The sequence below is a fragment of the Eutrigla gurnardus genome, assembly GCF_963514095.1.
Source record: "Eutrigla gurnardus genome assembly, chromosome: 10".
NCBI lineage: Eukaryota > Metazoa > Chordata > Actinopteri > Perciformes > Triglidae > Eutrigla > Eutrigla gurnardus.
The window spans coordinates 29,297,607-29,324,686 of NC_139924.1; the positions used below are offsets into that span (position 1 = coordinate 29,297,607).

General features: G+C 48.6%; 2 protein-coding genes across 3 annotated transcripts; one reads left to right on the forward strand and one right to left on the reverse strand.

Annotated features, from left to right (window-relative positions):
* Nucleotides 1-29: 29 nt before the first annotated feature.
* Nucleotides 30-6,458, reverse strand: LOC311020232 (cyclin-dependent kinase-like 1). Of its 2 annotated transcripts, XM_084020162.1 has the most exons (10): nucleotides 5,852-6,458; nucleotides 5,019-5,210; nucleotides 4,801-4,922; nucleotides 3,613-3,685; nucleotides 2,895-2,985; nucleotides 2,515-2,715; nucleotides 2,301-2,383; nucleotides 2,165-2,221; nucleotides 1,937-2,086; nucleotides 30-1,551 (listed from the first exon to the last, which is right to left on the reverse strand). In XM_084020162.1, the coding sequence occupies exons 2-10, from the start codon at nucleotides 5,184-5,186 to the stop codon at nucleotides 1,456-1,458; spliced, it is 1,041 nt and encodes a 346-aa protein (XP_083876288.1). In that variant the 5' UTR covers nucleotides 5,187-5,210; nucleotides 5,852-6,458; the 3' UTR covers nucleotides 30-1,455. The 2 variants fall into 2 exon arrangements, with proteins under 2 accessions (XP_083876288.1, XP_083876289.1); XM_084020163.1 differs by lacking the exon at nucleotides 5,852-6,458 and having other exon boundaries at nucleotides 30-1,639; nucleotides 5,019-5,261.
* A 2,397-nt stretch (nucleotides 6,459-8,855) lies between these two features.
* tgfb1a (transforming growth factor, beta 1a) lies at nucleotides 8,856-21,028 on the forward strand. Its single transcript, XM_084020161.1, has 6 exons — nucleotides 8,856-10,584; nucleotides 16,535-16,825; nucleotides 17,718-17,958; nucleotides 19,158-19,308; nucleotides 19,914-20,024; nucleotides 20,113-21,028. The coding sequence occupies exons 1-6, from the start codon at nucleotides 10,254-10,256 to the stop codon at nucleotides 20,158-20,160; spliced, it is 1,173 nt and encodes a 390-aa protein (XP_083876287.1). The 5' UTR covers nucleotides 8,856-10,253; the 3' UTR covers nucleotides 20,161-21,028.
* The last annotated feature ends 6,052 nt before the right edge of the window (nucleotides 21,029-27,080 follow it).

Consider the following 27,080-nt stretch of genomic DNA (forward strand, 5'->3'; position numbering starts at 1 on the left):
TCACACAACAGCGTTTTTATGTTCTGGACGTTTGTTTCCATGACAACGGCGTTTTGAAGAAACCGGGTTCCAGAGTGAAATCTTTTTGAATCAGCAACTCCAGTGTTGCTGTTTAAACTAGCAGAAATCGGTCGCCATGGAAACGGTGGAGTCATGGCTCCAATTCATACATGCGCATTGTCTAAACGCAAAAGGAAAAACGTTCCTGTTGTCGTTGAAACGTTGCTTTAGTTGTTGTCCGATCTGTAATTCAATTTCTTTCATAACAAAATGTGACATAAAGTGATTTCAGTTAGTTTCACTTCAAGAGTCTTTGGTATATTTAGATGATTATCCGGCTCGTATAATGTTAGCAAACCTGATGAATGAAAGTCATTTAAAATCCACATTTCACACCAAGAATAATCTGTTTTCCACTGGATTCAGGTGTTTGGAGGAGCGCTTCATCTTCATCTGCACATGTTGGGCTACTTCCTTCGATGTTGGGCTACTTCCTTCGATGTTGAGCTACTTCCTCACATGTTGGGCTACTTCCTTAGATGTTGAGCTACTTCCTTAGATGTTGAGCTACTTCCTCACATGTTGGGCTACTTCCTTCGATGTTGTGCTACTTCCTTCGATGTTGGGCTACTTCCTTCGATGTTGGGCTACTTCCTTCGATGTTGGGCTACTTCCTTCGATGTTGGGCTACTTCCTTACATGTTGGGCTACTTCCTTACATGTTGGGCTACTTCCTTAGATGTTGAGCTACTTCCTCACATGTTGGGCTACTTCCTTAGATGTTGAGCTACTTCCTTACATGTTGGGCTACTTCCTTACATGTTGGGCTACTTCCTTAGATGTTGAGCTACTTCCTTACATGTTTGGCTACTTCCTTAGATGTTAGGCTACTTCCTTAGATGTTGAGCTACTTCCTTACATGTTGGGCTACTTCCTTAGATGTTGAGCTACTTCCTTACATGTTGGGCTACTTCCTTAGATGTTGAGCTACTTCCTCACATGTTGGGCTACTTCCTTAGATGTTGAGCTACTTCCTTACATGTTGGGCTACTTCCTTACATGTTGGGCTACTTCCTTAGATGTTGGGCTACTTCCTTAGATGTTGAGCTACTTCCTTAGATGTTGGGCTACTTCCTCACATGTTGGGCTACTTCCTTACATGTTGGGCTACTTCCTTAGATGTTGAGCTACTTCCTTACATGTTGGGCTACTTCCTTACATGTTGGGCTACTTCCTTAGATGTTGGGCTACTTCCTCACATGTTGGGCTACTTCCTTACATGTTGGGCTACTTCCGTACATGTTAGGCTACTTCCTTACATGTTGGGCTACTTCCTTAGATGTTAGGCTACTTCCTTACATGTTGGGCTACTTCCTCACATGTTGGGCTACTTCCTTACATGTTGGGCTACTTCCTTAGATGTTGGGCTACTTCCTTAGATGTTGGGCTACTTCCTTAGATGTTGGGCAGGTGATATTTGTGCTTGACTTGTTTCTTGACGTCCGGTGCCGGTGAGATGTTGCTGTTGGGTAACTGAGGAAGGTACTGAGCCTGAAGGGAGGAAGACAAGAGAGGCTTGGAAACAGGAAGAGGATTCTCTGCTTTATGAAGGTTGTTTCTTCCGTTCAGACTCTTGTAGCTGCTCCGACAAAAGGAAAGCTGTTTTAGTGTCGAGAGTCAGTATTGTGATAATACTCATTGTCATATCGTTGCGTGGTGATGTCATATCATGATATCGTATCTTGATAATATCGTATCTTGATTATATATCGTGATAATATCGTATTGTGATAATATTGTATCTGGATAATACTGTATCTTGATAATATAGTATTGTGATAATATATCGTGATACCGTATCGTGATATCGTATTGTGATATTGTATAGTGATAATAGGTTATTGTGATTCCCTCCCTCCAGTCGGTTCGTACTCACCCCCGGCTGTCTGCGTCGGGAGCCTTTGTCGTGGCGTCTTCCCGGACGCTCGCTGTCGCGGCCCCAGTTGACTCCTTCCTCCAGGAAGTACGGCAGCTCCAGCAGCTCGTCACAGGACAGCCGGAGCGCTGGGTCCATCACCAGGCAGGACTGCTGACCCAGAGACGCCTTAATAGCATCATCATCATCATCAATATCAACCGTCCATCACACGGAAACACAACCTACCTTCATAACCTGGAGGGCCTGCAGACCCACGCCATGGAAACGCTTCTCCAACGGCTCCTGAGAGCACAAAAAAACAGGAAATAACCAGCCGCACTTCCCCGCCCGACAAGAGCAAGGCATTCTGGGAGGTCCGTACTGTTGTGTCGGGTTCGGGGATGCTGACACCGCTGAAGAAGACGTTGGAGCGGAAGACCTGCTGGTGGCGAGGGATCAGGTCACCTAAGGTCAGAGACCACATCGTCAAACCTTCAGATCCTGAAGAAACCCGCCGGACGCCGCCGTCTGAACCCGTTTGACTGTCGGATTCATATTTTAATTCTACTTCATCACAATTTGGCCCTCCGGCGTACCCAGGGTCTTCCTGATGAGGTAAAGCTGGTCCACGTCGGACTTGCCAGGCCACAGCGGGTTCCCGTGGAGCAGCTCGGCGAACACGCAGCCGAGGGCCCAGGCGTCCACGGGGGGCCCGTACTGGGTGTCCCCCACCAGCAGCTCGGGGGCCCGGTACCAGCGGGTTGCCACATAGTCCGTGTAGTCGTCCTCCGGTCCGGCTGAGGACACACACACACACACACACATACATAATGAATAATGGACACCAGGATTACAGGGCCGTAGCTCTGAAACTAAAGCAGGCGGGTCGACGCTGAAAGTGAGCCTCTGAATAAGTGATGAGAGGCGGGTTGACTCTGAACGGAGGCGGCAGCGGCTCGCCGTCTGGGTCACCTACTCAGGATGCGAGCGAAGCCGAAGTCACAGAGCTTGACGACGCCGGTCTTGGTGAGCAGGATGTTCTCCGGCTTCACGTCTCGGTGGATGCACTGCAACGCAAAAACAACCGCCGTCAAGGAGACAGACAAGGGGGAGGAGCTTCGATGGAGCAGGAACGAGAGCAAGAGGTCAGGAGGGGTCAGACGTCTCGGTGTTGAAACCTGAAGACGGCGTCGTCATGGACACCGTGGTCTCTGATTCAACACGGGTCTGCCTGCAGGTCCACAGTCAGACGTGGAAATATCAATGTGTAGGGTTGGGTTTATGCATTTATTTATTTATTTACCAATCAGACAACAGAATTAAGATTAAAATGTAGAAATAGTTGAGTAGAATATTAGAGGAAAACAAAGAAATATAAACTGTTTGATAAAAGTAGAACAGCAGCACAGTGAAAACAATAAAACCTCTTTAATATGTGCATATTTAAGTCTGTCATAAAATAATAATCAGCGCATTTGTTGCTTCAGTTCATTCGTCTTAATATAGCAACTTCATAGACATGTGTACTATATATATATATATACATATGTGTATATATTCTGTACAGTACATTTGACTGGAAGTATTGTTCTAAGACTCTTGAAAAACCCCTCCAACATAAGAGAGGAAGAAGAGGAAGCAGGACGCGGCGTGGGAGGAAGCGACAGGAAGTACCAGAATAAAAGCATACTGACGTTGTGTTTGTGGCAGAAGCCGACAGCCTGCAGCGTTTGCCAGGCGATGCTCTTCAGCTGAGCCTCCGGGACCCTGCAGAGCACCAGAACCACATGTGACTCCTCATCTCTCCCTCCTCTATTATTAATAAAACAAACAAAACCGAGTGGAGCGTCATACAGCCCTCTCGTCACCACGGTAACCTTAGGCCCGTCGCTGACGGCGCCGCCTCCTTTGTTTTCAGGGGCAGCTCGAGTTTCTGCTGCACGGCCTTGTGGGAAAAAGGGAAGATGGTGTGCAAGGACATCAAGCAAACTTGAAGTTAAAAACACACAGCGAAGTGTTTCTGGTCAACTGGAAAGATGGTGGAGAAGAAGAGCAGCCATGTTGGTTGTTTACATTCAGTATGATGATTCTGGGGGCTTTGGGGGTCCAGCTGTCACTGTTGATGACTTTCTCACTAGATTTAACCACTTCTGGAGCTTTAATTTACTGAATTTATTCAGAAGCCTTCGTTTCTGAGAAGTGAAGATGAGTTGCATTCTCTCTGCTGGCCACCAGGGGGCGACTCCTCTCTGGTTGTATAGAAGTCTATGAGAAAATGGTCCTACTTCTCTCTGCTGGCCACCAGGGGGCGACTCCTCTCTGGTTGTATAGAAGTCTATGAGAAAATGGTCCTACTTCTCTCTGCTGGCCACCAGGGGGCGACTCCTCTCTGGTTGTATAGAAGTCTATGAGAAAATGGTCCTACTTCTCTCTGCTGGCCACCAGGGGGCGACTCCTCTCTGGTTGTATAGAAGTCTATGAGAAAATGGTCCTACTTCTCTCTGCTGGCCACCAGGGGGCGACTCCTCTCTGGTTGTATAGAAGTCTATGAGAAAATGGTCCTACTTCTCTCTTGATGTATTATCTCAGTAAACATTGTAAACATGAGTTTATGGTCTCAATCTCTAGTTTCAAGTCTTCTTCAATCCAGCATGATGTTCATTTAGTACATTATGGTCCATTTAGAGTCCACCAGACCAGAAAGCAGGGGATGCTTTAGGGGGTGGGGCTTACCTGCTGATTGACAGGTCGCTACCAAGCTACCAATGCTAGTTAGCTACTAAGATGACTTTAACACTTTAAAGTTGAACCTTGAACCATGAAGCTAACTTTGTTAGCAGCTGTTCTCTGTGACCCTGTGACCCCATGACCCTGTCACCTACCCTCGAGGGTGTCTGACCAGCTCATCTAGGACTGTCTGCTCGCAGAACTCGAACACCAAGTGGAGCCGCCTCTTCCTCCTGAAGACCTCCAGCAGGTTGACCAGGTTCACGTGTTTCAGCTGCTGCAGGACCGACAGAGACCACGGAACCGCGTCAGGCAGGCCGACTGATTCTACCTGTCTGACCTCACAGCATGGGTAAAGCCTGACCAGTCTCACCTTCAGCATGCGTATCTCTCGCAGTGCGATCTTCTTGATGACCGGGTCGTCTTCAGACTCCACAAACTTCTTGATGGCAACGACCTGGCCGCTGTCTCTGTGTTTGCATTTGAACACAACGCCGTAGGAACCTTCGCCAATTTTGCTGAGCTTTTCGTATTTCTCCATGGCAACGGTCAGTAGTGGGGTCACCTGGTGACGAGGTGATATGGGAATCCGTCAGGATCTGAATAAAAGATAGATAGTTTATAACGGGAGTATAATTGAGACATCGTCGCTTACAAAGCCTCATTTAAACAAGACAGGATACAAAATACATTTAAAATGTATTTATGGAACGAAGTATTTTTCTTCACAAAATTCCAGTATTTTTAAAAATGTTTTCCAGTATTAGTTTTAAGCAGATTTTTAGTTAGTAAAAAGAAAATGAACTAAAAAAAATGAATACTGATTGATACTACTGAAGTACAGCAACAAAGTATTTGTACTACTTCCCACTTCTGAATATCACAAATTTGCAATTACTATATACATTTAATTATGATATCCTTCTTCTGATTTTCATATCAGACAAACTCTACTCAACTCAAATGTAATGGAGCCCCAAATACTCAAAGGTGAGAAGCAACGGAGTACAAATACTTTGTTATAGTACTTCAGTAGTGCTTCAGGTATCTGTACTTCACTTGAGTATTTATTAACATTTGACTTTCCCTCCCGACATGTTAAACACGTAGCCTATCGGTTACATGAACTGTTATGTTATGAACCTGCCTCCTTCAGAAGCTTCACGTTCACCTGCACGATCCTCCAGGTAACTCTGGTGCGCTCACCTGTACGGAGTCCCACCGCGTCTCTGCATCCGCGGGTTCGAGTCCGTCCGAGTCCGCCCAGCTCCGTGAACGTTAAATACTGTACCAGCGATGATTTCAGAGCTCTCTCTCTCTCTCTCTCTCTCTCTCGCTCCCTCGCGCTCGCTCCCTCGCGCTCTGCGTCGTCGTTACCGTGGCAACCCTCTTGTTATCGTTTTCCCGCCGGTACTCTCTTCCATTTCCGGTCCGCTCTCATACCGACACAGACAACAAGCGGCCATGACGACGCTTAACGGACCGCTTTAATAGAAACTGCGCAGAAAAGACGAGTCACGTCACTGGTTCACAGCGCCGGTTACGTTCGTAACCGTAACCCTAACCTTCGACGTGGTAACCATGGAGACGACGTGGGGCGGGGCCGACAGGTCAGGTGGGGAGGACGTTCGTTAACAGGAACCGGATCGTTGACCGGATGCAGAATCACGCAAACGTTCTCTAATATTACGTGTAAGTATATAATAGTATATAAGATAATAGCCTAAATAATTTAAATCATTTGTAATTTTAATAATATAATAATTAAAACGTGCTCCTTCTTTCTCTTCCCGGCTGATAGAAGAGTCACTGGATGAAACCTCCGGTAAGATGACTTTACGTTAGTTAGCTAGCAAGACAAGCTAACGAAGCTGAGTTAGCCGGATAGATTTTTTCGTGTAAGCTAGCTTTTTAAAAACATTTTTTTTATTGTAGTTAGTAGATATAATACAAACTTATTTTTCTTAAGCTAGCTAGCAAGCTAGTGGCCGTGTTGGTGTAGTTTTAGTTTGTTTATTTTACTTATTTTAATTCCCCTTCTGTTTTATACGGCTCAGGATAGAATGTGTGTATGTGTATATATGTGTATATATGTATATATATATACATATATACACATATGTGTATAGACTGAGGGAGGGGGGGCAGGGGCCTGAGGGCCAGAGTGTGTATATATATATATATGTATGTGTGTATATATATATATATATATATATATATATATATACACTCTGGCCCTCAGGCCCCTGCCCCCCCTGAGTCTCAGGCCCCTGCCCCCCCTCAGTCTCAGGCCCCTGCCCCCCCGCAGTCTCAGGCCCCTGCCCCCCCCCCCCCCCCCCCTCAGTCTCAGGCCCCTGCCCCCCCCCTCAGTCTCAAGCCCCTGCCCCCCCCTCAGTCTCAGGCCCCTGCCCCCCCCTGAGTCTCAGGCCCCTGCCCCCCCCTCAGTCTCAGGCCCCTGCCCCCCCTCAGTCTCAGGCCCCTGCCCCCCCGCAGTCTCAGGCCCCTGCCCCCCCCCCCCCCCCCCCTCAGTCTCAGGCCCCTGCCCCCCCCTGAGTCTCAGGCCCCTGCCCCCCCCCTCAGTCTCAGGCCCCTGCCCCCCCCTGAGTCTCAGGCCCCTGCCCCCCCTCAGTCTCAGGCCCCTGCCCCCCCCTCAGTCTCAAGCCCCTGCCCCCCCCTCAGTCTCAGGCCCCTGCCCCCCCTCAGTCTCAGGCCCCTGCCCCCCCTCAGGCCCACAGAAGCTGCAGCAACATGTCACCTTGCCATGGATATGAAATGAATGCAGACTCTGATGTGGCGACGTGATGTATAAAGGTCTCTGTTCTCTCTGTTGACTGTGAATACCCCCCCCCCCCCCTGTCTGGCTCAGAGATCTGGATCCTCGTGGAGGACCGTTGAGGACCTCACAGTGAATGATGGGAAAGCAGCCCACGTTGCACCCCTGTGCCAGGAGACAGCTGCTGGCTGGAGGCCTTGTGGTGGCGGGTATGAAATGCCCCATGGCAGACCGGTAAGACCCGGCGGTGTGTTCGAGGACCAGGACCAGGTCGGAACTTTTCATCTTTGTTTGAAGAGAAACTCTGCCTCCTTCCTCTGACGCCCTGCATGTTATCACAGGATGCATCTGATTGGACGAGCTAAGAGGAAATGATCACGCTCTTGTTTTAACTGCTGTTATTTCATCGACAGATCAGTTAAACTGAGTTAATCTGCACACTTTAATTTGGTGTTTACCAGAGATTGATCAAAGTTACTCAACATGAAATCAAGTATAAGAAATGACTAATCAACTAAAGAAACGGGACCAAAATAATCCACTAAGAGTTATTTTATCTCTTTAGTGATGGATGATGAAAGTTTTTTCCCCACAATAATAAAAAAACACCCACGTTAAATTGATGCTGGTGAATATCCATCATCATGATAATCTGAAATATTGTCAGGTGTAACTTTAAAAAGCGGTCTAGCTTACTATCATGGTAAAAAAAAAGAGAGCTGATTTAAAATATATAGGATACACAAATGTGTTTTTATTAGTTTGATCATCTAAAGTTAAAAAGATGTGACTGTTACTCCTCAGTGCAGTTAGAAAAGTTATTTAGCATAAAAAGAGTGTGGATCAGGAAGAACTGTAGGAAACTTGCCCTGTAAAGGATTCACCAATTTTGGCCAGCAGGTGGCAGCGCAGCACCATCAAAGCTCCCACAGACCAGCACACCAGGTCGCCCACAGAAACAGGCTTCAAGATAGATTGTGTTGTTCTTATCGCTGCTGTAATCAGAGATGCCGACACCTTGGGTCGGCTTTTTGTGTGAGTGAACTTTGTTTGCGGTTGTTTCTGGTATTTTAGGGGATTTTCTGCGTTTCCTTCTGTTAAATGTCACCGCTCGTTGCTGTCTGGCAGACAATAAACAACCATGGGAAACATCTCTGCTTCCCCATTGAATCATCCCTCAGACTGAAATAAAACCATCGCCACCGTCACTGGTTTGTTTTAGTCTGCTCTTCCTTTTGAAAATACACAATCCGACCTCGAAAAGGCGCCCAGACGTACGTCAGTGCACCACAGGGTCCAGCCCTGTTGGCTCTCCATCCCTTCTACTTTTAGACCTGCTGGTCTGGCTCGGCCCTCGGCCTGGCGGGCGTTCACCTTCACAGCCACCAGGTAAATGTGGCGGTCAGATGGCGGCGGCAGAGTCATCACGCAGCCTCCTGATGTGGACCGAAGGCAGGCGGCAGAGCTCCGTCACACAGCAGATGTTCTACACGGCAGCCGTTACCCTCATTTCCTGGGCGGGGAGCTCCTCGCTCTATTAGACGAGTAACAGGAACCAGAAAAAAAGAAGAGGCAGAGCGAGGGGGAGAGAGCGAGAGAGAGAAAAAGTTAGCTGAACTCCCACAAATCACTTTGTCACCAGCAAGCTCTGACAAGCAGCAGGAGAGAGAGGGAGTTAAATAGAGTGTGAATAGGGAGTCGTGTTCGAGCAGACTGGAGGGAGGTGTGAAGAGCTGCAGACAGCATAAAAGAGCAGAAACCAGGCGGATGGACGCTCGGAGACGACACTAACACCCGTCTGGATGCTTCTCACCCGCAGACCGGGCGTGTCCAACATTACAGGAGGACGGCGTTGTGTGATTGACGGGTGTTGATCTCCTGATAGCATCCCCCGCTGGAGAATGAAGAGTCGGAGGCGTTGAAAGCACTTTGAACTGCAGCTGTGCACGGATCACATGCTGTTCAAAAAGAGGTAGTCTTCCTTGATGGCTGGACTGCCTAGCTTTGTGAACTAGTGGAGAGTGAAGCTGCCCGGATCGTCTGAGCTCCGTTAGACGTACTTTCCCTTCACCGAGGATCTTTGACTCAAAGCCCCCCCCACGAAGCTTCAACAACAGAGACATATTTTTTTCACTCAGGACGTATCGTTTCTGTTCTCACTTCCTTTGTGACACTTGGAGGGTCTGCTAGCGGTGACTGATCTGAGAAGAGCTGGTGGGTCAGGGAGGACAGGAAGCAGTGTCAGCTGGCCTTGGACCCAGATAGTTGACTCCTCGTTGAGTGCTACACAGCTCCCCTCACATTGGCTCAGCTGCTCCCCGGGGACATGTAAAGTGAGACTGCCTGGCGAGCTGACACGTGGAGCTTTATATACTCGCTTCGAAACTCAGTTAAATGTTGCTGGGTGGAGGCTTGAAATATCAACACGGGAGCACAGAGGCAGCGTTTGAGGTCCGGTAGATTGTTTTGGTCTGCGTGTTTGGCCTGGCCGTACTCTGCTCGTGGTTGACAGCTCCGCTCTGGACTGGCTTCAGCGTCTGGGACGTCATCGCGTTACTACCTGTGTGGCTGAGTCAGAGGCTGACTCGTCCTCGGGGACTCTCCATCCGTCACAGACACGAGTGTTCGGTGGTTTTCACAGCAGCAGCAGCAGCCCTGAACTTTGCGGACTCTCCACACTGCTGTATTTGTTCCGCCGTGTGTAAACACTTTGCGTCACTCACTCCCCTCCACCGAGTGATTCACTGTTCCCTAAGCATCCCCCGGTCGGAGGCAGGCACCGAAAGGGAAAGGTGAGGGAGGACTTGCTGAAAACCAAACAGTCAGGTTGCCACCATGAAGCTGGCGTTGCTGATCCTTGTGGCCGTCTACGCGGTGGGGAGCGTGAGCGGCATGTCCACATGTAAGACGCTGGACCTGGAGATGGTGAAGAAGAAGCGTATCGAGGCCATCAGGAGCCAGATCCTCAGCAAACTGCGTTTGCCAAAAGAGCCTGAACCGGATCCGGCGGGAGACGAGGAGGCGATCCCGTCCACCCTGTTGTCCCTCTACAACAGCACCAAGGAGATGCTGAGGGAGCAGCAGGTGAAGGTCCACACCGACATCTCCACGGAGCAGGAGGAGGAGGAGTACTTCGCCAAGGTGCTGCACAAGTTCAACATGACCGGTGAGTCCCAGATACCTCCGGCAGCCGTCACTCATGTGTCAGCGTCATCAACAAGAATGATGGGAACTGCTGATTTAACTTAACTGCAGCAGTAAGAATGTCAGGGAATATTACCACTGTGATTTACGCTGCGGCTTTTACTATTGCTAGACTCACTCATGGAGGCAGCGATCCCAGAGAGGCTCCTTTCCATGTTCAGACAGTCACAGGTTACTCATAGCAGAGAGAAACCAAGCTACTACTTTGTATGAATGTATTCACACCCGGAGAAGGCCCAGATCACAGCATGCGGGTCGCGACAGGATCACTTCACAAACGCCTCCTGCTGAAGTGCGTTGGTCAAATCAGCTGATGATCCTGCGTAGCGGGTTCATGATCAACCAGGTGATCAATGTGGATTCAAGCCGACGTGGAGATACTGAAAGAATATATAGTTCATCCTTATTAAAAGACACATCAAACTTTCGTCTGTATTCACCATCGCCTGTTGCATTGGTTAGGCCGCAAAGTCCCGTCTCTTGCTTCGTTTGATTGGCTGCCAAAAAAAAAACGCTCAAGAGAGGAGCCGGGCGGCACCAGAGGAACAACGGTTCAACCAACGTTCCAGTAAGGTCCCCGCTCTGCCGCTTGTGTTAATCAGAGCCGATAGAGTATATCTAGCGACCGTTATGAAAGTTACGTGATGTACCAATGAGTACAACATAAGACCCAACTCTACGCTTGTTCCGTAACATTTACGTAAGAAAGTCCGCTGACAGACGGTTGTGATTATTTGAACACCAACTATGATATTATTTCTAACCTTAAAAGATCAGATGTGTAGAAGTGGCCTTTGCTCAACCCTCCCTTTCCAAGCGTGTCCGTGGTGGTAAGGTAACGGGGGAAAAAAGGCCAAAGGGCCTGTTTGCGAGCCGGTGTTGGGTTTGTGTGTTCTGGCCGACTGTAGAAAAGCGGCGGTGCAACGTGGCACACTCTCCCCATGTAGATTTTAAATAGTATGTGTTTTTGCAAAGCGTGATACGAAGCTAACATGAAAGATACCCAATGTGGTTTTGCAGAAACGTTCAATTCTTCGTGGCGACCAGGTTGCTCGTCACCTGGACGGACAAACTTGGCGGCTGCAGCCAGAATTAATCAGCATTTTACCCCGAAGGCTGAGGTCAACTCCAATCTGGTCCATAAAACCCCTCCAACATCTTCTGATCTCCACCCAACATCGTCAGGCAGTTCAGAGATCACAGTTAGCATCTGTGTTGTTGCATCTGTTGTGTTGCTTTCGTGGTATCTTTGGCATTTTTACTGCATAATTAGCTGCTTTAGTTTGTTTGTTTGGCTATCCCCCAATACGTCTTCTTCTCTGGCTGTAATCGTGCAACGACTCCCAACCCATTATGATAAACAGATTTTTTGTTTTTCAGTGCGGTTTCTGTGCTGCATTGTTCCCTACATGCCTCCTGCTCACCCTCTCAGGCAGGCATTCACACCGGCCTCTTTTATCCACCGCTTCAAACGCCACACTCGGTGGACGCACCGCCTTCACAAGGGAACGCTCCCAAACCAAAAGGCCGGATTTTGTTCTACTCTGATGAAAACCAAAGAACGGGAGAGAAGGAAGAGAAGAGATCCTTCACTCTCTCTCCCCGTCTTCCCTCGGGGGGGGTTCGGGGGGTTTCCTGTAATTTGAGTGTTGGGTTCTCCCCGTCACTCGTCCACTTTCCCCTGACCGTTTACTCATATCTCTCTCTCATGATTACCCATCTCCCCCTCTGTTTCCCCCCTCTCCCTCGCTCTGTTTCCAGAGCTTATTATCAGTGTGTTTGTGACGGTGCAGCTTGGCAGGAAGGAAGGCAGGCCGATGGCCACAGAGATCTCCAGTGACTCAGGTCCGGTGCTAGCGGTGCCCATAGGGACCATGTGTTTCCTACCTCTGTGGAATGCCAGAGCCTCAACCTCGAAAACAGGCTCGACCTCCACACGCTGGGGAGTGTATGAGTGTACTTAAGGTATCCTTGCTGAACAGCTACTACTTTACTCAGACGAGGACCTAACACTTTAGCTCTTACTTTATCAGCAATGATATGTTGTGGTTTCTTTCTTTTGACAAATGTACTTATTGTAAGTCGCTTTGGACAAAAGTGTCTGCTAAATGCCCTCAATGTATGAGTGGATGTGTGCAGGCCCGGCAAGGAGGGTTTATTGTTAAAACAAAAAAAAGAAGAATACCCAGAAGAAAATGCAGCTTCTGCTCTTCTGTGAGTGTTTGAGCAAAGCAATTAAAAAAGGAGAATTAGTTTGTTTGTATTCCTTAACAAATTCATCGCTTCAGTTTGTGGTTCTTTTTTTATGGGACTCACTTTCCCCCGATGCCCCCGAACAGCCCGCGGGGACGCATTTTTGTGTGCAGAGCGTTTTAAACGTAATAGTCCCGGCCTCCATCGTGGTAATTGTGCGGTGGATTAGGTTGGAATTAGCAGCCACATCCCTTGAAGCCCACACAGATGAGCTCTCTGCGTGGTCCGACCCGGCTCGCTCAGACAGGAAACGCAGGGGAGTTCACTGTGGTATCAACGAGAGAAGCAACGGGGGTCGGACAGTCTGTGTTACCACCCGGGTCGAGGTGGAGTAGTGTTGGCGAGCGGGCCGAGGGAAGGCGGAGCCCCGGCGTGTACCTGGAGGCGGCAGGTATTTAGCCTGTTGCTGGAATCTGGTTCCTCCCACTGGTAATTACAGAGCTGTCTCGCTGCCTGTCACAACAGCTGTCCCCCGGCTTACCTGTGGATCGGCCCTGATCCAGCTCACAATCCCCCCACACCCAGGTTGGTGTGCAGGCGAGGAAACGTGGCTTTGAGCAGACGAGCAGGTCATAGATGGGGAGGCGACGGCGTTGGCTGTAAAGTAGAAGTGAAGGCTTCGCCACGACGTGCTCGTTAGGGGAAGTGACCTAATTCCTGTTTCATAAACACTGACCCTTCACACATTTATCTGAGTTCACTCAGGACATCCTCTTCATACCAACCATCTGACTACGGTGTCTTCCCTAGCTGTCTCCGTTGTATTCCAGCAGTGGGGTAACCTAGCAACTAGGAGTGCTTGAAACTTGTTCTATTGACATCCTGACTGTACCAACAGCCATATTGTTGTTTGACTTTTTCCTGACAAGTGTACTTATTGTAAGTCGCTTTGGACAAAAGTGTCTGTAAATGCCCTCAATGTAATGTAAATGTAAAATGTCTGGCTGGGACTCTAAGCAGCTTCACCTTAGCTTGACAACAGGGGAAACCATAGAACTAAATAAATCATTTATATAGTGCTCTTTCTCTAAAGCGCTTTACATTAATGACTGACATTCACCCATTCATACACACATTCACACACCGACGGCGGAGTCAACCACGCAGGGCGACGGCCAGCTCGTCAGGAGCAATTAGGGTGAGGTGTCTTGCTCAGGGACACCAGGCCCTCAGCTAGGAGGAGCCGGGGAACGAACCGGCAATCTTGCAGTTACCAGCCAACCCGCTCTACCTCCTGAGCTAAACCCCCCACGTACTAAAACAGACTAAAACAGAGTAGAAGGGACATTCCCATTAAAGTAAACCGATGTCTTCATCAGAATCCACTATCAGTGGAGTCGTAAGCGTGGGGAGACAGATCTGATCACACCGGGGGGGAACTATAAAGATGGTGGAACATGACTCACTACTTTTGTGAACAGCATTGTTGCTGTTCACTCACAGACAGCTGGCTACGTAGCTAGCCAGCATGCTAATACCGTCATTCTTTAATGCTGGTTGCAGGAAATGAGCCAAGCGGAGCCGAGTCTAAGTGAGAAGGACAAGATATCTAGCTAACTAGCCACCTATCTAACTAGATACCAAACTAGCTATCCGGACCTCCGTCTCCAGAGCTGCGTCCTCTCTCTTCCTGTTGAGCTGTGACATCACCTTACAGCCTGATATGTGTCGTCACCATGGCAACGAACAACCACCACCATTTTTCTGTACAAGTAAAGTGACTGAGAACAGTTCGGCTCAACTCCCATTTCTGTTTCCGTGGATGAAACAACCTGAGCAACAACACGGGTGGTAAATGATGCACAAGCAGCCCCTGGCACGGAGGGTCCTGGTACAGGCCCAGATCAGAGCCTGGATCAGAGCCCTGATCAGGCCTGGATCAGAGCCCGGATCAGAGCTTGGTACAGGCCCGGATCAGAGCCGGATCAGAGCCCGGATCACAGCCTGGATCAGAGCCCGGATCAGAGCCCGGATCAGAGCCTGGATCAGGCCCAGATCAAGCCTGAATCACAAGTATGCGAGGCTGTGTTGAAGCTCCTGTCAAACAGTAATTCCTAGACTGGAGAATCCCAGGCTGAGGTGCAGGAGGAGGTTTGGACCCGAGCCAGGTCCTGAGCTCCATTGATACACATCTCCAATTTCCGTGCACCCCCCCCCCCCCCCCCACACACACACACACACACACACACACACACACACACACATCCAGCCTTCACCACTGTGAGTTATATTCATACGAGTGCATTCTTCACTTTGCTGTTTTCTTTCACAACCCCCCTCTCTCTCCCCTCTCTCTCCCCCTCCCTCCCCCTCTCTCTCTCCCGCTCCCTCCCCCTCTCTCTCTCCCCTCCCTCTCTCTCCCCCCTCTCTCTCCCCTCTCTCTCCCCCTCCCTCCCCCTCTCTCTCTCCTGCCCTCCCTCTCTCTCTCCCCCTCCCTCCCCCTCACTCTCTCCCTCTCTCTCTCCCCTCCCTCTCCCTCTCTCTCCCTCCCCCTCCCTCCCCTCTCTCTCCCCCTCTCTCTCTCCTGCCCTCCCTCTCTCTCTCCCCCTCACTCTCTCCCTCTCTCTCTCCCCTCCCTCTCTCTCCCCCCTCTCTCTCCCCCTCACTCTCTCCCTCCCCCTCCCTCCCCCTCTCTCTCTCCTGCCCTCTCTCTCCCCCTCTCTCTCCCCCTCCCTCCCCCCCCCTCTCTCTCTCCCCCTCCCTCTCTCCCTCCCCCTCCCTCCCCTCTCTCCCCCTCCCTCCCCCTCTCTCTCTCCTGCCCTCTCTCTCTCCCTCCCTCCCCTCCCCCCCTCTCTCTCCCTCTCCTTCTCTCTCTCCCTCCCTCCTCTCCCCCCCTCACCCTCCCCCTTATCTCCCCACATCTCCGGTGGTTGAATCCTCAGTGATGTACCAGATTTACGGCGTCGGAGGCTCCTCGGTTCTGCGTTCTGTCGGCTTCTGAGGGAGAATGTTCTCACTGTCATGATGATGTCACAGAACCACTCGCCGTGGTCGACGTTCAGCAGCTGGAAACAGATTTTATGAGTGTGTGTTGAGAATTCAGATAAGGAACATGGCAGTGGCACGCATCATAAAATAAAATAAACTTTTTATTATGGTGTAATGCAGAGAAACCGTCCACGCTTAACGGTCCTGATCACATGATCCAAACATCATCAGCTGTACACCAGCCCACGCCATCGAAAAGTCAAACACACCAACCACGAGATGTCTCTGCTTCGACTTTGACCGCTGTACGCTCTTCATTATTAGTTGTCGAAAGCTAACGTTGCTTTTATTGTCGAAAGCTAACGTTGGTTTTATTGAGCTAACATTGGTTTTATTGTCGAAAGCTAACGTTGGTTTTATTGTCGAAAGCTAACGTTGGTTTTATTGAGCTAACATTGGTTTTATTGTCGAAAGCTAACGTTGGTTTTATTGAGCTAACATTGGTTTTATTGTCGAAAGCTAACGTTGGTTTTATTGTCTAAAGCTAACGTTGGTTTTATTGTATGAAGCTAACGTTGGTTTTATTGTCTCAAGCTAACGTTGGTTTAATTGAGCTAACGTTGGTTTTATTGTCTGAAGCTAACGCTGGTTCTATTGTCTCAAGCTAACGGTTCTATTGTCTGAAGCTAACAGTGGTTTTATTGTCTAAAGTCCTGTTTTACATCCTGCAGCAAGAAACGACTCGAGGATCACCAGTTCCTCCAAAAACCTCCCGATGTACTTCAACGTGTCGAAGATACGGGAGAGCGTCGGCGACTACCGGCTGCTGACGAGTGGCGAGCTGCGGATGTTCATCAAGAGCCCGAGCATCCCCCTCGGCGAGGAGCAGCGGGTGGAGCTGTACCAGGGTCTCGGCCCCTCGGCCCGCTACCTCGCCTCCCGCTTCGTCACCAACCAGTGGAAGGACAAGTGGATGTCCTTCGACGTCACTGAGACGCTGCAGACGTGGCTCAAAGGGAGCGGTGAGCTAAAAAAAAACAGCTGTGATCCAGTGGGATCTAGTGTGATCTACTAAGCCAACTAGAGATGGGCTGATACTGGTTGAATTTGTTATATTGTTAATTATTGTTAATAAAATAATATTGTGATTATTTATAAACGGATTGGCGAGTGTCCGAGTCGTAAAGTGCAGCCGCCCCGCTGCTGAGCGAGCCGAGGCCGGCAGAGAGAGGTCACATTTCAGTCGAGGAGGGAGGGGAGATGCCCATCTAACTTGTGTTTGTTTACATCGACATTTTGAAGACGTGTTGCCAGGGCAACGTGTTACCAGGGTGGCGCGCCACCGGAGCATTTAACGAGCTGAGAACGTTGATCCGAAGAAGATAAAAAGCCGCTAGTTGCCCATACGAGGCTGCCGTTGTATCAGCAAAATGTTTATGATGCACAGCAAATTCGCTTGTTGAAGAGACGTGTAAATATGCAAGACGAGCAAAAATTCACCTTTCAGCAGGACGAGAACACGCTCATGATTTTCACGTTAATACATTTTCAAAGTCCCAACATCAACAGGGCCGTTACAGCGACAGTGGCGAGAACAAACTGCCTTAACAGGCTTTTAGGCAGAAATCCCATGCACCTCAGGCCCTTAGCTTCCATCTGCATTTGGTGTTGGTAGTAGTATATTTGTAGTAGCATTAACAGTCGTAGTAGTATTAACAGAAGCAATAGTATCAACAGTCAACCGTCGCACTGTTACACCGCAAAGCAAAGTTCTTTATAAATGGTCCGATTGCGGCATGTTTTTGACTTTATATATAGAACCGGTTCGGTCCGGTCTTTGGCTTAGTATCAGACCGGTTTGGAAATGTTTAAACCGGCCCCAAACCAACTGACCGGTGTGGTCTGTCTCTCCAGAGGACGAGCAGGGTTTCCAGCTCAGGCTGTTCTGTGAATGCAGCCAGGCCAGTTTGGACAGCAGCTTCAGCTTCAAGATCTCAGGGACGGACACGGACATCAACCGCAGCGACTTGGGTGTGATGCAGCAGCAGACCATGCAGCCGCCCTACATCCTGACCATGTCCATCCCCCAGAACAGCAGCAGCCACCTGGCCTCCCGCAGCAAACGCTCCACGGAGGCCAAGGACACCTGCTCCGCGTAAGAACCCCAACTCCTCCCAGACTCCTGGGGGGTCCGGTCTCAGAGCTGGTCCACCTCTACAGGGTTCCTGCCATTCCCTTATTCACAAACTCTCACACACACACACACACACACCAGGCGGGGCTAAAGCTAACGTTGGTTTTGTGTTTTGTTGTCTAAAGCTAACGTTGGTTTTGTTGTCTAAAGCTAACATAGGTTTTGTGTTTTGTTGTCTAAAGCTAACGTTGGTTTTGTGTTTTGTTGTCTAAAGCTAACGTTGGTTTTGTTGTCTAAAGCTAACATAGGTTTTGTGTTTTGTTGTCTAAAGCTAACGTTGGTTTTGTTGTCTAAAGCTAACATAGGTTTTGTGTTTTGTTGTCTAAAGCTAACGTTGGTTTTGTGTTTTGTTGTCTAAAGCTAACGTTAGTTTTGTTGTCTAAAGCTAACGTTGGTTTTGTGTTTTGTTGTCTAAAGCTAACGTAGGTTTTGTCGTCTAAAGCTAACGTTGATTTTGTTGTCTAAAGCTTACATAGGTTTTGTGTTTTGTCGTCTAAAGCTAACCTTGGTTTTGTCATCTAAAGCTGACGTAGGTTTTGTGTTTTGTCATCTAAAGCTAACGTATGTTTTGTGTTTTGTTGTCTAAAGCTAACATTGGTTTTGTCGTCTAAAGCTAACGTTGGATTTGTGTTTTGTTGTCTAAAGCTAACGTGGGTTTTGTGTTTTGTTGTCTAAAGCTAACATTGGTTTTGTCGTCTAAAGCTAACGTTGGATTTGTGTTTTGTTGTCTAAAGCTAACGTGGGTTTTGTGTTTTGTTGTCTAAAGCTAACATTGGTTTTATCGTCTAAAGCTAACGTTGGTTTTGTCGTCTAAAGCTAACGTTGGTTTTGTCGTCTAAAGCTAATGTAGGTTTTGTGTTTTGTCGTCTAAAGCTAACGTGGGTTTTGTGTTTTGTTGTCTAAAGCTAACATTGGTTTTATCGTCTAAAGCTAACGTTGGTTTTGTCGTCTAAAGCTAACGTTGGTTTTGTGTTTTGTTGTTTAAAGCTAACGTTGGTTTTGTCGTCTAAAGCTGACGTTGGTTTTGCCGTTTAAAGCTAATGTAATCAGTAGCGGTGTGTACTTGTGAAAACCATCGTTAGCTAAGCTCTCAGCGAACTCAGAACGTCTTGGCGTTCTTCGTACCTTTAACGAAGGTGTTCCCGTCTCCTCTCCTGCAGACAGACAGAATCCTGCTGCGTGAGGAGTCTGTACATCGACTTCAGGAAAGATTTGGGCTGGAAGTGGATCCACAAACCCACCGGCTACAACGCCAACTACTGCATGGGCTCCTGCACCTACATCTGGAATGCTGAAAACAAATACTCCCAGGTAACCGGGGTCACCTGACTGCGGGCTGAGTGAGGGACTGGGTTTTCATCACCACTCAGTAGTTTGTTGACAAATCTTTGATGATTCATCATTTCAGTCACACATTCAGTGGTTCAGCTTCTCAAATGTGATATTTTGATGCTGTTTAATCAATGAGTTGATTTATCCAGAACTTAACATACTTATGACACACTAATTGTTAATGACAATTCAAATAATAGAGACTCTGAGTCGAGACTCTAACAGCGTTAACAACGCTCATGACGGGAAAAGTAATAATGGAGTGATGGAGAACCGAAAGTTATCAGATGTAACTCGCCACATGAGTGGCGGCAAGCTGCTGTGACACGCCCACATGACATAAACGTACCACTCGTCCAACTGTCAACAAAGCAAGGAGAAGCTCTGATAACAACACACACAGAGGGAGAGCTGCATCTTTACGTAGACTAGCTGCTACTACATCAGCTCTGAACATCAAGTCTAGCAGCTTTTTAAAAGGACAAACAACCGAAGCGCTCTCGTAAACCCGATCTCTCTTGCGATGGCGAGCTCCGAGCCAAGTTCTCTGTTTTCACGTCTTTCCTTCGTGTAATTGTTGACAGATCTTGGCGCTGTACAAGCATCACAACCCCGGAGCGTCCGCCCAGCCCTGCTGCGTCCCCCAGACCCTGGAGCCACTGCCCATCCTCTACTACGTGGGCCGGCAACACAAGGTACCTCCGACTTCCGACCCCCACCCTCGGCCTGCATGTTCACACTGACGCGTTACATGAAGGCGTCACCGTTGACTTTCCCTTTCAGGTGGAGCAGCTGTCCAACATGATCGTGAAGTCCTGCAAGTGTAGCTAAAGATGCATTCAGGACCAAGAGGGCAGCGTGGGACAGACGGAATACAACGTGGAACAAAACAAATGAATTCCAGCCATCAGGATCTTTGTGAAACCGTGGACTTCTTTTACAGATATTACAAATCGTCATTTTCTATGTGTATATAATATTTTCCTCGCAGTAGTTACAAAAATGTCTGTCTTGAAATGAATTAATTTATTTGTAGAGGGACAGATCCGTAAAGAAAAAGGATAAAACATGATTTATTAAAAAATAGAAAAAACCTGTAAAAAACAAAAGCTGGATAAGGAATGGACTCGAGGACCAAACCGACCTCGCTGGAAGAACCCAGACGGGACGTTTTCTGTTCTCTTCTTCCAGACGAGGTCCCGGTTTCAGGTGCTGGACCCCCGGGGCTGGAGGACTTCCCTGGACCCCGATGCCCCGGATGTTTCTGGGGAGTCGGAGGACCACAGCCGGTCCACAACCGGAGGAAACGCAGTAACACCGGCGTGTTCCTCCTCTCAGGGTTTACAGCCGGTTGGTTGCCTCCAGCGATGACGGGGTGGGGGGGTGTGGGGGGGGGCTTGTGGTTGTGGTGTTTGGTTGTAGGGAAGCCGCTCGGACTCAAATACACACTGTTTGCTGTTTGTTTTCGTTTTTTATCGCCATAGTAAATTAGAGGCAATTCGTTGCCTTTTGTTCTCTTTCAGGAGTTTTAACTTTCATCAGACGCTTTTTGCACAACTCAAACATGTACGGTGCACTCACAGGACGCGTGTAAATATTTAAACAATCTGAAATAAACATCGATGTTAAATTAAAAATGTCAGAGCGGAAGATTCTTGTGCGCAAAATAAAACCACATGTGGTGTTTCCACTCGTCAGAGAGGTGTGTGTGTGTGTGTTTATTACGGCAACGGGAAAGAACCCTAAGAAAGCACAAACACACCTCACGTGTTGATCGTCACCGTTCAGACATGCAGGTTTGTTCTTCACGTGAATATGAAGTTTTAATCTGAGGCCACGCCTCCCGCACACCTGAACATCCTTCGCCGTCGGAGGACGTCGCATCATCGGTGGTGTACGCCGGGCGACTGGAGGTCAACCAGCCCTGGATTTCCCAGATGCCCCCCCTTCATCCCAACATGTTTCTTCCCCCCCTCCCGCTGGCCCCACCCCTCCCTCAGTACTCCAGGGATTACTAGATGGAGGCGAGGGGAGCAGGTCCAGACCCGTTGGTGAGTCCCAGACTTGAGGCCAGTGACTGCATGGAAAATTAAACACACATACTGTTCACATGCACACGAACACAGTGAACCCGCTGACACCCCCCTGCCGCCGCCGCTGACAAGGTGACACTGATCCGTGCTATCTCCTTCCAACGCTGGTCGTATTACCCAGAATTCCTCTCAGGAATGTTCCCTGACAGGACAGTGCCTGTTTGGAAACAAACAAACCAAGTGAAACATGATCAACGTAACCGTTACCTCTCGGAGCTGCTCTGCCGCCGCGGTTCTGGGTTCAGAGGTTTAACGGCGCCGGATCGTTGACAGGAAATGGGATCGTTACCGAAAACACGGTTTCTGAACGCGTCAGCACTTCCTTCTGCCCAGTTGAAGGAACCAGGAAGCTGTCCTCCGAACCTGCCTTCACGCTCGCAGCTGCTTCCTGTCCAGCCGCCGGCGCTGGAACGAACTGCTGACTCACTGCAGCAACCTGCGAAGACGGAGAAACAAAAAAAGAAAAGGGGCATCGTGTTACGCAACACAGGACGCCTGCAGCGTTTCAAGGTCGAGCAGGTGTTGTTTCATCACTGTGGCAACGAGTGAACCACGATACATGTTTCTTCTCTAATTTGCGTCCGTGTGTTTGTGATTTCATTTTTCAACTCGTGAAACTCTTTGTTCCGTAACTTTTTCTCTCCACTGCGTTTTTACAAGGTTGTCAAAGAAACCGATGCCGCTAGCCGTGAGCCGCTTCCCCCCCGCGGACGCTGCTGAGCTCCTGTCTTATTATCACACGACTCTATATCACAATTATACTGCACCAACAACCCTGTGGTTATGAGCAGCGCGGTGGACAAGCGGTGACCTTAATAACATGGCGCGGTGTCCGGCGGCGGCTGCACAAACACACAGCTGCTCGCGGCGTTTGTTGCTTCAGGTGCTGAATCTGCTCTCACATCAACAAACACGCCTTCCTGCTCAGCCGGCCCGTCATTGTCAGCATCATTATTATCATTATTATTATTATGATTCATTCGCTGCCGTTTCATTTGAATTTAAGTTACTATTCTATATAGATTTATTTTCTTAGAGTAAGAAACGTAGTCCTTGTCAGTGTTTATCATAGTTCATCCTGTTTTAAGTGGAAAGAGCAAAAAGGAAAAATAGATTTTGGTTAAGTTTAAAAAAACAAACAAAAAAACAATCTAATGATAAAGAATTCAATAAAAACAAAATAAATAAATTCACATTCCCACTTCTAACCGCCTAGCTAACCAGCTACCTAGTTAACTAGGCACAGAGCTAACTAGCCACCTAGCTACCTAGTCATCTAGCTAACTAGCCACCTAGCTAACTAGGCACAGAGCTAACTAGCTACCTAACTAGCACAGAGCTAACTAGCCACCTAGCTAACTAGCCATCTAGCTAACTAGCCACCTACCTAACTTGCCAGCCAACCGTCTTCAGCGCTGCATTGTCTCTCTCCCTGGTGCGCTGAGACATCATGTTACAGCCCAATCTCCATCGTATTTGTGCTGGTCACATGACCTCTGAGAACAGTCGAATGTCCGTTCTACTTCTGTTCTTTTTCTACAGTCCTCACTCTGAAGGTTCCCCGGGGTCCCCATAAAGATAGAAAGACAAGAACTCTCACACACACTCACATACACACTCTCACGCACACACACCACACACGCACACACCACACATCACACATCACACACACTATCTCAGTGGATCTTTTTATCGGGATCGCTTGATCGGACTTGTGGTCTAAACTGGTGTTTGTGAGTCCTCGTAGGTGAGTTCCTGGGTCTCCCCCCTCCACCTGTCTCCCCCTCTCCACCTGTCTCTCTCTCTCTCCACCTGTCTCCCCCTCTCCACCTGTCTCTCTCTGTCCACCTGTCTCCCCCCTCCACCCGTCTCCCCCTCTCCACCTGTCTCTCTCTCTCCACCTGTCTCCTCCCTCCACCCGTCTCCCCCTCTCCACCCGTCTCCCCCTCTCCACCTGTCTCGCTCTCTCCACCTGTCTCGCTCTCTCCACCTGTCTCCCCATCTCCAACTGTCTGCCCCTCTCCACCTGTCTCCCCATCTCCACCTGTCTGCCCCTCTCCACCTGTCTCCCCTCTCCACCTGTCTCCCCATCTCCACCTGTCTCTCCCTCTCCACATGTCTGCCCCTCTCCACCTGTCTCCCCCTCTCCAGCTGTCTCTCTCTCTGTCTTACACCTGCAGCCTAACCCAGATGTTTATCACGTGTGAGTCATGCTGTCTTGCTTGTTCAGCGATGGGGGATGAAAGACCACACAGCTGCTACCCCCATCGGCTCATCGTGACCCCCATTACACATCCGATCAAACAGTCGCTTATTAAACCAATCATAACGTGGAGCCGTGTCTAACAGTACTTTGTCATGATGAATGTATGCAAAAAGCCATTCAAATAAGAATTGTTGACAGATTCATATTTTAATACTTTATTGGCATTTCACAACATAACATTTCACAAACAGTAGATTTATATTTGCTTAATATGGGTTGTATTCATGTTAAGGTGTATTTTTGGACATATTTACATTTTTGGAAGAAAAAAGCAACATTTCGGGGACCCCCTGCAGTAACTCTGCGGACCCACTAGGGGTCCCGGACTCCCTGAGATAATACATCAAGCGAGAAGTAGGACCATTTTCTCATAGACTTCTATACAACTAGAGAGGAGTCGCCCCCTGGTGGCCAGCAGAGAGAAGTAGGACCATTTTCTCATAGACTTCTATACAACCAGAGAGGAGTCGCCCCCTGGTGGCCAGCAGAGAGAAGTAGGACCATTTTCTCATAGACTTCTATACAACCAGAGAGGAGTCGCCCCCTGGTGGCCAGCAGAGAGAAGTAGGACCATTTTCTCATAGACTTCTATACAACCAGAGAGGAGTCGCCCCCTGGTGGCCAGCAGAGAGAAGTAGGACCATTTTCTCATAGACTTCTATACAACCAGAGAGGAGTCGCCCCCTGGTGGCCAGCAGAGAGAATGACAGTTTGAGGCACTTCAGCATCGGCTTCACTTCTCAGAACTGGAGATTGCTGCTTGTTCTGGACGCAGCTGTTGGGTTACAGAAGCCGAACAGAGGCATGCTGGGAGGAGAGGCGGAGCCTCAGCTCTCCATAGACCGCTTCTGGAGGCCGTGACCCTCAACAGTGAGAGTAAACTCAATCACACTCCATTACTCATCACGCACACACACTCACACACACTCTCACACACGCACACACACACACACACACACACACAAACTCTGCTGACTCCAATCAACAGAGGTGTGACTAAAGTTACAAATCACACACTCTGGCGTTAAACTGACACAGTGGACAGGAAGAAATATCTTCCTGCTCTGTGAACACACACACACACACACGTGTGTATCACATGGTAACTCGACTCCTCTGATTGGATGACTGGGAGGCGAGGAGGTGTCGGCCTGGTCCGAGGTCTGTTCTCCATTAGTGGTGATGGCGGCGTCCTCTCAGCTGTATGGATGGGCGTACGAGGGTTAAGACAGCAGAGAGAAAGTCGGCTCCTCTCAGAGGGACATTAGGTCAGCGCCCCCCCCCCCCCCCTCCTCTCCCCACTGGCTCTGAATTCCCCAATGAACAACACATTCCTGCTTCCCAGTCGCTCTGTTTACGACACGCCATCCTTTGAAGCAGCGTGCCAGTGTTTGTGTAAGTGCATGAGCACGGGTGCACGTGCACATGCATGTGTGTGTGTTCTAGCCTTGAGCAAAGTGCAGCGTGGTGAGAACATAAATGCTCCGGCATGTTGCTGTGAGGGCCAGAGCGTTGTTGTGTTTGCACCTGAGCAGGTATGACGATTCACACATCTGTGTGACAGCTGTTAGCGTGCTAGCGTGTTAGCCCGTTAGCGTGTCATTGCGGCGTCAGCAGAAGAATCCAGCACGGAGAGTGAAGGGTGGAGGAGAAAGCTGTGAGTCATCACCCAACTCTGAGTGGAAGAGGAAGAAAAAAGTCTCTCTTCTAATTAAAGCAGCCCTGAAGGAGGGGGAGGGGCTGGGTGGGGGGTTTGAGTCATTCCTTGACACCCATTTCCTGCGATGTCTTTGATCTATGTCACATTATACATGTAAACCCACTCACCAGTGAAAACATGTTTATATGTGTGATATGTAATCTGAGTTATTAAACCTCCACTCTTTTATGTTTCAGGTGGCAATTCAGTCACTTTAGTCCTTTTTATTATATATAGAATATAAGTTACAGATCAAAGATGGAGACTAGAGGTGTTTAGTGTAAATAAGTCACCGTGTTAGATGGAGACTAGAGGTGTTTGGTGTAAATATGTCACCGTGTTAGATGGAGACTCTACCGGTGTTTAGTGTAAATACGTCACCGTTTTAGATAGTGACTCTAGAGGTGTTTAGTGTAAATATGTCACCGTGTTAGATAGAGACTCTAGAGGTGTTTAGTGTAAATACGTCACTGTGTTAGATGGAGACTCTAGAGGTGTTTAGTGTAAATATGTCACCGTGTTAGATGGAGACTCTAGAGGTGTTTAGTGTAAATATGTCACCGTGTTAGATGGAGACTAGAGGTGTTTAGCGTAAATACGTCACCGTGTTAGATGGAGACTCTAGAGGTGTTTAGTGTAAATATGTCACCGTGTTAGATGGAGACTCTAGAGGTGTTTAGTGTAAATACGTCACCGTGTTAGATGGAGACTCTAGAGGTGTTTAGTGTAAATATGTCACCGTGTTAGATGGAGACTCTAGAGGTGTTTAGAGTAAATACGTCATCGTGTTAGATGGAGACTCTAGAGGTGTTTAGTGTAAATATGTCACCGTGTTAGATGGAGACTAGAGGTGTTTAGTGTAAATACGTCACCGTGTTAGATGGAGACTCTAGAGGTGTTTAGTGTAAATACGTCACCGTGTTAGATGGAGACTCTAGAGGTGTTTAGTGTAAATACGTCACCATGTTAGATGGAGACTAGAGGTGTTTAGTGTAAATACGTCACCGTGTTAGATGGAGACTCTAGAGGTGTTTAGTGTAAATACGTCACCGTGTTAGATGGAGACTAGAGGTGTTTAGTGTAAATACGTCACCGTGTTAGATGGAGACTCTAGAGGTGTTTAGTGTAAATATGTCACCGTGTTGGATGGAGACTCTAGAGGTGTTTAGTGTAAATACGTCACCGTGTTAGATAGAGACTCTAGAGGTGTTTAGTGTAAATACGTCACCGTGTTAGTTAGAGACTCTAGAGGTGTTTAGTGTAAATACGTCACCGTGTTAGATGGAGACTAGAGGTGTTTAGTGTAAATACGTCACCGTGTTAGATGGAGAGCAGTTGATTTGTATCTCTTCCATATGAGAGTAGACGGGGGTCCTGGTCTAGGTCCTGGTCTGGACTCCTTCCAGAAGGCCCCATCTGTGGCTGAGAGGACCTGGGATTCACGGCCACCCACGTGAACAGGAAGTGGAGTAATGTTGGACGGTGAGGAGTCGCCCTCCCCAGAGATGAAGGAGGGTGATTCTGGACGGCACCCAGAGGTCCGTGTCTGGTTGAACTGGCAGGAAACGCCAGAGAGAGCAACAGGAAGAGGAACTCTCCCCCTCCACGTCCTGGATGCCTCCTCTACGTGTGACGGGGTATTTTCAGCTCCGTTGCATTCAATGACGCCGCGGCGGAGGTCGGAGGTCGTGTT